Here is an 11,395-nt window from a genome sequence, read left to right as displayed (position 1 = left end):
TGACAGAGTCAATTAAATACAACAAAGGCGAACTTATCCCTGTATGGGATCTCTTCCAGTTAACCTTTGAATAAATAAATTTTAAGGAGTAATTGCATTAAAATGTCGGAGCTTTGTGTGTGTGTACTTATCTATTACAGCTAAGCTACCCAACATTGTTGGTTATGAAAGGTAGGTACTTAAACCATACAGTAAAGTTAACTTCAGTTAACTTTAACTACAGAAACAAAGCTCGCTGAAAGCACAGCGCCCAACTAATTACGCCCGCTAATTAAATCCGAGAAAAACCGACATTAACTGATACTAATAAGATCGTCAAACAATTACCGCGAGAGCGGGACGGCAGACCCTATTTAACTTTTAATTTATACTCATTCCTTTATATCTTTTATTGCTTCGCCCATCGCTCCTAATGCGAGGAGCTCGTACTAATTAAATTCATGCCACACTAAGCCCCCCTCCCCTCCCCAAAAAGGCCCCGCCTAACCCCCCCACCCGCCGCAGCCAATGGCGCGCGTGCGCACCGGGCCGGCGCGAGGGGGCGTGGTTTTAACGCAGTCGGCGCGCGATCCCTGATAGAGCTGTCACGTCTCGTTCCACCGTCTTGACATATTTATTATTATTTATGTCAATTAGGTTATTACTTTTTTGTTTAATGGAATAAGGTATTGGTTGTGAAATTGATTGCCTTTCAGTCGCTTATGATTCATCAATGTCAGGAATATAATCTTGTACGTGTTAATTTTGTATGATTGATTGTTCGTGGGTCATTAGGGAGGGGGGTAATCTAGTTTTACGTAAGGCTATTGTGGGCGCCGTCACCTGTCATGTCATGAGAAGACGACCACAATCGGACCGTTAGCTGCGCCTCATAAGTCAATGTCATTGTAATAGGATGATCACTATCTAACATAGTTTATAACTTTCTTAACGTCATGTTAATTGCAGAAAAAAACTATAGGTATAAGTATAGTTCGTAAATGTTCTTAAATATACATTAAAATACACAAACCGCGTTCACGAAGCACAAAGCATATTATTGTGAACAATTTCAAAACACCTATTGCTGTCACCGTTTCTAAACATTCAAACAGTATCAAAAAATCCTAAACGCATTTTACCTCAAAACACATATAACCTTTTATCACCCAGTACATATTCACAGTTTGCGGTGAACATCCCGCTCGCAAGATTCTTATTTTCTATAAGTATTTATGGTTCTATATGTCTGGAGCGCGCCATGCGGCTAAAAAAGATTATGACATCCCTCGCGAAGCGACAGCCCTATAAATCCTACTTACATGCCGCATCTAACCAAAAATACACCTTAAATAAAATACAGTAGAGTTGGGTTTGATTCCTCGCTTAGGATAGATACGTCGTCACAAATTCAATGATGCTCAGCTTAATTTATAGCCCGCTATTCAATATCGATCTGTAACTCCCGAGCGTATGGTTTATTATCGTTTAGCAGCAAAGTCTATCCTACTCGAATAAATCTATAATATGAAGGCGGGAGCGTGGTGGGGTTAGCGCCGCCCAGCGTTCGCCATGGCAGTGAGGTGCGAGCCGGCGCCGAAGGACCATGTCTGCGTGTAGTGTTGTGTTTGTCCGTGTGTGAACGATGGTGTTAGAAGGCGGGCTGCCGGCGCCGCTGCAGCTTTACGCGGCGGCGGCGGCGGGCTTGGCGCCGCGGCCAGCGTGGCCGCCGTTCCTGCCGTTTTTTGGCGTGCCGCCGCCGTTCTTGGCGCGGCCGAGGCTGCCGCACCCGTTGCCGGCGCGCGCGCCGCACGGACCGCCCAGCGAGGACAGCAATGAGGATGGCGGGAGCAGTAAAGGTTGGTGGATGAATGCTCAGGGAGAATTGAAAAGTTATTAGGCCAGAAATGAAATACCTACGGACCTAAACACCGTAATAAATAAATAAACATGATGAAAATTTTAGGTATAGGTATGTCGGACTTATGTGGATTGTGGTGAAAACCTTGGATCCATTGTAAACGTTTTAACACGTCCAGTGCCTACGACCCCATTTAAAATACAAAATGAACAACCCTAGCGTGTTTTTGGCAGTGAATGTGTTCAAATATCAGACCAACCAAACAGAAACCACTGATTTATTTCATAAAAAACCTGTATACTGAAAAAAATAATTTACTACATTAAAATGCATTAAAATCATAATAACCAACTCACTTCTCAGGTATTTCATACAGAAAAATATTTCATATAATATTTCTTAATTTGAATATAATAGTCTCACACAAATCTACTAGTAAACAGCGCTAAATATTTACAAAAAGCAATACACATTTAATACACAATATACAAAGCATCAAATTAAAAATCCAATTGGATACCTAGTGGTAAACAAATAAATATTACATTTTGGAAACCTGGTGGTAAATAAATAAATATTACATTTTGGATACCTAGTGGTAAACAAATAAATATTACATTTTGGATACCTGGTTGTAAATAAATAAATATTACATTTTGGATACCTAATGGTAAACAAATAAATATTACATTTTGGATACCTGGTGGTAAATAAATAAATATTACCTACATTTTGGATACATAATGGTACACAAATAAATATTACACTTACGATACCTGGTGGTAAACAAATAAATATTACATTTTGGATACGTAGTGGTAAACAATTAAATATTACATTTTGGATACCTAGTGGAAAAGAAATAGATAGTACATTTTGGATACCTAGTGGTAAACAAATAAATATTACATTTTGCAAAAGTTACATAAAAGCTTTAAAAAATGCACCCAATTTTTTTTCGGTCGTATTCTTATCACATTTACGAGATTCCGTAGCTCCACTCTTTTGTACAGTCACGTCTGAAAATATCGGTACGAAAAATGTGCCAAAAATATGAAAACACTACCTTGATATATGGGCAATAAAGTCGTGTATACATATTTTTGGCACTTTTGTATCGATATTTTCAGACTTGACCGTACCATGTTCTAGCAAATAAAAATCTGATTATGATTCCAACACAATTTGCTCAAAAATAATAGAGATGGGATGGGATGTACGTACCTTTATTAATTTTTACCGGTTTGTTTATAAATTTTGTTTTTATGTACTAAAATTACACACACACACACACACTCACACATTTGAATACAATTTCTAGACATCATTCCGAATCCAGTATCTATAGGAGCAGAATCTCTATTTTTCACCATTTTGAACATGTGGACTAGACTAATAGTTACCTATTATTACATCGATAATCGATGTGCATGAACGATTAAGACGTTTAGCGATCTACCTACTTAAAGGTGGAAATCTTGAAAACTTTTACTGAGTAGGTAAATAAAGAAATGTTTCACCTAAAATAGTGAAAGACGTTGCGTAAAAAACGCAAAGTTAAACGAACTCGATTGACCGATCGATTACAAATCGGAGCGAAATATTGTTAAAAAAGTTTGAGCGTGACTGATTCTACGCTGATTACACTAAACAGCACAAAAAACAAACCAATTGATAGCTATTAGTTTTAACAAATTCGTGATAAAGTATAACATGTCATTATTTATCAATATTACGCTACGCGTGACCTTGATGTTTAATAATCACGTGTATGTATATAATTGATTGAATGGGTGCCTTTATAAGTATAATTAGTTTATAATTAGTTCTTTTTTATGATAAATATATTCAATGATGGAGAAAGAAAACAATGGGTTATTTGTTTTGCACAGCATTTCATTTAAATTTGTTTTTTTATATTCATTATTTTTTATAGTTATTGGTTGTATAAATAGGAAGGATTTAAACTGAATATAAAGTGAGAGTTAAAATAGGTATTAAGTAGATATTAAATTAATCAAGATTTAAGATATTATTATTATTAAATACTGTTGTATGTAAATATTATTTCGGTGTAAAGGTTAATTAGATTGATTTAAAATTTACTTGCCTGAATTAATTCTCAACATGTAGTTATTTATAGATACCTAATATTATACTATCCTCATAACTATTAAAGAATACCTATATAATACAGTCAGACATATCAATAACTATGTATTGAGTAATACTTAAAATACTCATATTTTAAGTATTCAATTTATGATTTTGTTTAATAATGGTACTGTTACAATACAATACAAAAACTTTATATTGTGCACCTCGTTAGAATAAAATAATACAGAAAATACAGCAACTCAAGTAGATGTGCCAAAACAGGTGGTCATATCACACCTTTTAAGATTTTTTTATAATTTTGAACGTATTAATTTTTGCATAAGTAAATAAATAAATATTATAGGACATTATTACTCAAATTGACTAAGTCCCACAGTAAGCTCAATAAGGCTTGTGTTGAGGGTACTTAGACAACGATATATATAATATATAAATATTTATAAATACTTAAATACATAGAAAACACCCATGACTCAGGAACAAATATCCATGCTCATCACACGAATAAATGCCCTTACCAGGATTTGAACCCGGGACCATCAGCTTCGTAGGCAGGGTCACTACCCACTAGGCCAAACCGGTCGTCAAAAATATACCTAAACATTTTTTTTTATTCAAAATATCATCAGTTTAGATAATTCAGTATATGTCTGCAATAATATTGGTAGAAGGCGGTCCCTTACAAATAGGTCCCGGCGGAACAACATGATACCCGCAATAACGATCGTCCGAGTATAATCTTGTTAAAGAGCAGTTTTCTTTCCGTCATATAAATGTAAAATTTCCCACAACTGAATGGTTAGCATTAGGTAATTTATAACCGTTATACAGTGGATATTGTACATTCTTCAACAAGGATGGAAGAGATCGCTTTTTAGCGATAAGACCGCCTGTTGTCTGCCTCTACATTCAATCAATTGTTTATTTTTCTTGTATCTTTTTACTGAGGTGTGCCAATAAAGAGTATTCTATCTATCTACTTTATAATTTTAAGTGTAGTAATGTAATGTAAAATACTGGGCCCCAAACGAAGACTGGATGGAAGTTGGACAGTCCTTAAGATCCGTGAGATTGAAGACCTAGTGGCTGAACCTAACATCATGGGAGAAAGTAAAGCCCACAGACTCCGTTGGTTAGGCCACCTTGAGAGAATGGACGAAGATCGGAACGTAAAAAGAGCGTACCTGGGTCGCCTAGCAGGAGGACGTCCTATCGGACGCCCTAGGTATCGCTGGAGCGACATGGTGGAGGCGGATCTGCGCGAGCTTCGAGTCGACAATTGGCCAGAGGTCGCACAGGACCGAGAAAAGTGGCGCTGTCTTGTGTCGGAGGCCAAGTCTCATTTTGGGTCGCTGAGCCAACGGAGTAGTAATGTAAAGTAATTTTTCGTCTGTATATATCCATTATGTATATTGTTATTGTAAATAAAAATTTGTTTCATTTTAAGTAGTCGTCAGAAATAAAGGCAACAAAATTAGTTCGGGACAGACCCGGTTTTAAATGTGTTCAAAACGCGAAAGTTTTAAATGTTATATAGTCGAAATATATTTTTATTCTGAGATTATTTTGAGGCGTGTGGCTAATAATGAAATAAACAGACACATATTATATTTCAGGCATAGTATTGGAAATCGGAATGAATAAAATACACCCTCGGGACCGCCTACATTTCGGGTACCATATCTTATTTACCTATACCTGAAAATATCTTAAAATATTTTCGAAATTTTTTTTTAGGACTCAAATTTATTTATTAAAAAGTAATTAAATGTAGGGCACAATAAAAATAAACTAACTTATCTATTAAATAAAACTAAATTAAAACTAAAAACTAATACTAAATAAAATTAAAATATGTCTAAAAAATTTGGCCTCTTTGCAATTAAGTAGTTTTGTTTTCATAATTAAGTAAAATTGTTTTAGTTTTTTTATTTAAATAACACATAACATTCACTGAATATAATTTCTTTGTATTTTTTTCTCGATAGTGTCACATAGGTAATAGTCATATATAAACTCTTTATGATCGACATTCCTGAAATAATTATAGTACATCTGCAACAATTATAGTACATCTGCAACAATGTCCTATTAAGTAAGTACATGGCTTTTAAATTAGTAATTTTTAGTACATAAATACAAGTTCTTATTACTATTTACGTAGGTAAAGTGTAATGTTGCAACCATGATCAGCGTTTTGCAAATGTCACCAAGGCACTTACAAATAACTGCTCGTGCAACAAAATTACTAGAATGTAATCACTTTGTAACAAGAAATGGAGTAAAAATTATAATAATTAGGTGTTGCAAATGAGTGTACTTAAATATTAAACTTTAAAGTAAAAGGGAAGTATTTATTACTCATATTAAAACATAAAAAAAAAAAACAAATATTTTTTATCGCAGCGCATGCCGACGGAAAAAGCAGGCGTTTTTGTTTTTTTTTTTATATATATATAATTTTGATTGGACATCTCACTGAGTCCTTGTTACAGTTATTTATATGTTACAAGTGATAAATATTGGTATTAATATAAAATACAAATTAATATATTAAAATGTAAAAACGGATCTACATAACGCATAATAATTTTGAATTATTTTTATTAGAGCGCGTTGCATAGATCTGTAAGTCAGGAAGGCATTTCATTAATTAAGTTAGAATATTATATTAAATAGTAAAAATATTACTTTACTAGACGTAATAAAACTGCATAATTGTATTCATTATTTTCAGAATAATATTTGTAAACGTAGAACTTATAAATAACATTATTATCATGATTTTTATGTCATAAAACATCACGTATTAGTTAGGTTCAAATTGTTGTATGTATATCATCATCAAAAAGAAATACCTTCTTATTTAAATCTTTTTCTTCTCATAAAAGTAACCGCCTAATTACTTAATTTAATGTTTTTCCTCCAAAAAGTACCTATATTGTATAGTAGTCAAAGTATACAATTTTTAAGTAGGTATCGATCATTATTACATTTATGGTTAAGTTACTAAGCATGATTAAAAAAAAATATTATAGAAAAAAGCATTTATACTTTATAGGTACTATGAAGGTTGGAAACCTTCACAGTCTCGTGATGATAACTGGCAATGATTATTTTAATTCAGAACTATCGTCCTACTGACGGAATAAAGATCTGCAGGCGAATTCATTCTGAAAGTTACAAGCATCTGTGCTAGTCGACATTATTGTTTATTGTATTTCGTTTACGAAGAAAAATATATAAAAATATTAGAATCTACCTGGAGCGTTTACATTCCCCACCTCAGCTAGACCGTATCTTTTTTAGAGTACATAATAAATCTAGTAACGAATTTAATCATTGCTTAGCTTTTTAGAACATTACCCCTAGTGTAAATTTGATCGACATCATAACGTGACGAACGCGTTTGCGTTAAGTCTCATTTTGTATAGGATTTTGAGTTTCCAAAACGTCCCGCTTGGCGCGCTCTTTCTAAATCCAATACAAAATGAGACTAAACGCAAACGCGTACGTCACGTTTCGAAATCGAATTTATTTACACTAGGGGTACTGTATTAAGTAGTTTAATTATTTTCAACCCAGCAATTCCATAATATTACATAAATGCTACTCGTTGTGTGAAAACCAGTTTGTATAATTAAATTCATTACAAGGGCAGACACAACTTTTTGCAATTATTAATGAGAAATACTTGTTATTAATAACTTAATTATCTTAATTACAAATAGTAAAGGGGTAAATAATGTTTTATTGCATTTTGCGTATGCTTACTATCACTGGATTATTAGAATGTGTGATTTCCAGACTTTAAATCATATGAAATTAAATGAAGAAGTACCTGGGCGACCGAGCTTTGCTCGTTTATAACTATTTATTGTAATATGGTGGTGTATAGATGATAATCTTAAATACATTTTTTTACAAAATTAAACTTGTCTAAACCAAAAAAAAAATTAAAAAATTAAATATAAACTTGAACATATAAAAAAAAAACAAAAGTTAGTCACCGGGCGAGATTTGAACCCGTAACACTCGTTTCTAGCCGTCCGCGTCTTAACCCGCTGGACCAGACGGACAGTGGCCGGCAACACGAAATTAGCGACCATATTCTGCGTCGAAAGAAAAACGCATGAAAACTCGAAAACACGCGTTTTCCCAAACATAAGACTAATCTAGATCGATTGTATACCCCCAAAAACCCCCATATACCAAATTTCTGCGAAATCGTTAGAGCCGTTTCCGAGATCACAGAAATATATATATATATACAAGAATTGCTCGTTTAAAGGTATAAGATTATACTTGTTAGGGAGATGCAACATTCATGAATTTGTATTTAGTTATCTAAATAATAATAATAATTGACAAGTTGTGCAATCAAACACAAATATAATTACATATACACCAATAAATAGATTGCAAAGATTACTATCAAAAACATTTTCCATTTTTTTTATCAAAGTAATAACCTACCATAACTACTTCGATATTTTGCTGACATACATTATTAGTCACGGAAAGGTAAAAAGTCTAAAAATTACTACTTTTCTGTTATTGGTGGTCTAACTAATAAATATAGAGAAAATTAATTTCTTACTTTTTAACACATTTTATGTTTTAAACGAAAGTATTTAAATAAATGAATAATTTTCTTTATTTCAGACTTATGTTGTCCATAGACTTATTAGTATTACACGAACTTGAATGTTAACAATACAAAATGTGAATTAAAATTAAACTTACATGTACTTATAAATATTACATCTGTACTCTAAATAACTAGAGTTCCAGTGTTTCATAATTTTACTGGCCGGATCAGACATAACAGCGATCAGGAGACTGTTCGGACTGCCGCACATGCGACGCATGAGGGAGGCAACTCTTACGCACAATCGTACTGAAGCCGTCTGTGTGTGCCTCCGCAAACATCGCTGATGTACTACAGAAGTGCGCAGAAATTTCAACCGAACAGAATAATATTGATAATATATTTAAATATACCTATTAAACTTATAACCACATTTCTGTGGCCCTAGTGAAAAAGGGTACAAGTCTCTGGCAGTTTAGGTGTATAAGGGCATAAGTGTTACGTGGAACTTACACCCCTTTACACCTGCGCTGCCAGAGACTTGTACCCTTTTTCACTAGGGCCACAGATTTTATCTTTAGCAAACCACAATCAATCGACAAAAAAAACACACTTATCCTAGACATAAATAACGTATTTAACACAATCCGTATTATTCCCGAAAAATCCGATCTCGATCGAATAATTTATAATAAAAAATACTGGAAAGGTGCGAAGAGCCTAACGAGGGTAATCCTCGGTGTAAGTTATCGCACCGCCCGCTGCGCGCGCGTCGATCTACGCCGAAGATTTTATCGACCTTTTTATCGAGCCTTTGTCGGCGTGCTGAGGTGTTACCCACGGAATTAGTATATTTTGTGGATGACGCATAGCTTTGTGGAATAGACTCGTCTACGATTATAAATTAGATTGTATGAAGTTGTAATGAATTTGAGTTTTGCCTGTATGTCAAACGAGTATAAGCTTTATATATTATACAAAAGGTACAAAATCCGTATTTATTAAATGAGGAAGCGTGTTGCAATTGGATTGGTATGGATGTTTTTTATTATGACAATTGGTTAGTTATTAAGTCAATCGTTTTCTGGATTAGAGGGGATATGAAAACATGGTAAAGGTGTAAATGTATACATGTAAGTTATTCCATAAGCAATAATAGGTTTGGTACTTATTTACATAGCTTTGAAAACTATAATATTCTTATGACTAAGATTCAAAGGTTGCGTGTAAATATACGTATTATTGTTTCAAAGAATTAAGGGTTCAAGAGCATAACATGTACATGTAACGCTAACGCCACGCGGGGCTCCTATTTAGGTGCGACCAGACCGCAGCTTAAAAAACGGTCACGATACGGAATCGCAGTGACGTGTCGTATGCGTACCGTTTTTGACGCATGCTCCCCACACCGCTGCTTAAAAAACGGTTACGGTACGGAATCGCAGTGACGCGTGACGTGCTTCACGCGAATCTTTTTTGTTCGCAAATCTTTGCGTCTTTTACGTCACCGGTGTGGTGTCTGCCATAAGATCTCCGTGTAATAATATTATTTGCGATTTTTACGCAGATCAATTTACGGTGCGTCAGCGTATTTTAAGCAGCGGTGTGGGGAGCATGCGTCAAAAACGGTACGCATACGACGCGTCACTGCGATTCCGTATCGTGACCGTTTTTAAAGTTGCGGTCTGGTCGCACCTTTTCTGGGCAGTTAGCCATTCGGGCATCTGAAGCAACTTAACAAACCTATCCTACCTGTCTATTTGTTTAATGTGACTACCGAAAAACATTACACAGGAACATTACGATCTGCCGCCAACATATCAATAATTGTCACTTTTGTACCTAACGGTGACAAAACGTCTCTTTAACTGTAGGTAAATTCTTTTCTTGGACTCAACTCAACTTACTTTTGAATGGAATACTGCATAATTGTCAATGTACATAATAAGTGGGCATATGCGTTATGAAACAACATTACTATTAAGATATCAGTCGGTCCTCTTGAAATAATATCTTTGCCTATAAATTAATTGTTTTATTCGCCATTTGCAGCGATACGAGTGATTTGTGAATTTAGCGATACTTCGGTTATTATTAAGGAAACATTATTATTATCAGTAATTCATAATTAGATGTGTAACTGGGTAATTCATTTGGTTTGTCGTCCTCTGCAGAATGAATGCTAATTGAGATTGTAAACAATATTTTTATATAGTAGTGCATAATAAATCTACGCCAAATCTTGGGATTAGTTTTCAAGCGGACCCCAGGCTCCCATGAGACGTGGCAAAATGCCGGGACAACGCGAGGAAGAAGAAGTAGTGCATAATAAACAATGAACTATATTTAAATATACGTAGGTATATTAAAAATGGAGACAACTAGGGAATATATTACAATAGTAAGTTAGTACGAGTAAGTAAATATTCTTTACTGTACCAATAATTATATATTTTATATACATGTAAAACTACAAATTGTAAAGGAAAACGGAACGAAGAAGAATATTCGTATAATTAGGAAAAGGGTAATCAAAATCAGTTACCACAGGGAAATATTTATATTTGTCCCTTTTTGAAAAGATATTTAACAAAAATCTATTGATATAGTAAATACAATTAAAAAGAATAAGATTTTGCTGATTGCTCGCCTATTTACAAAAAAAATGAATTTTACATATTTTACCGTCATTTTAAGATTCTGTTATCATCAAATTATCATAATATGTACTTATAAGTAAGGTAATTTCGTAACTTGATCTTCATAATAAAACGAACACACCTAATAGTATAATAAAACTTACCAAGATTACAAATACGCATTTAAAGTTACACCAACGCGACGCC

The 11,395-nt window shown here is 34.1% G+C and overlaps 1 protein-coding gene across 2 annotated transcripts in view; it reads left to right on the top strand.

Annotated features, from left to right (window-relative positions):
- Nucleotides 1–531: 531 nt before the first annotated feature.
- LOC133522443 (homeobox protein unc-4-like) overlaps nucleotides 532–11,395 on the top strand; it is a 69,879-nt gene continuing 59,015 nt past the window's right edge. Inside the window, exon 1 of one of the 2 annotated variants that reach the window (XM_061857798.1) lies at nucleotides 532–1,838. In XM_061857798.1, the coding sequence (XP_061713782.1) occupies nucleotides 1,625–1,838 (214 nt within the window). In that variant the 5' untranslated portion in view covers nucleotides 532–1,624. The remainder of the gene's footprint in view (nucleotides 1,839–11,395) is intronic. The other variant, XM_061857797.1, reaches the window with a different exon arrangement.

The sequence above is a fragment of the Cydia pomonella genome, chromosome 10, assembly GCF_033807575.1.
Source record: "Cydia pomonella isolate Wapato2018A chromosome 10, ilCydPomo1, whole genome shotgun sequence".
NCBI classification, from domain to species: domain Eukaryota; kingdom Metazoa; phylum Arthropoda; class Insecta; order Lepidoptera; family Tortricidae; genus Cydia; species Cydia pomonella.
The sequence above is the reverse complement of the archived record's forward strand: the minus strand, read 5'-3'. Positions and strand labels throughout refer to the sequence as shown.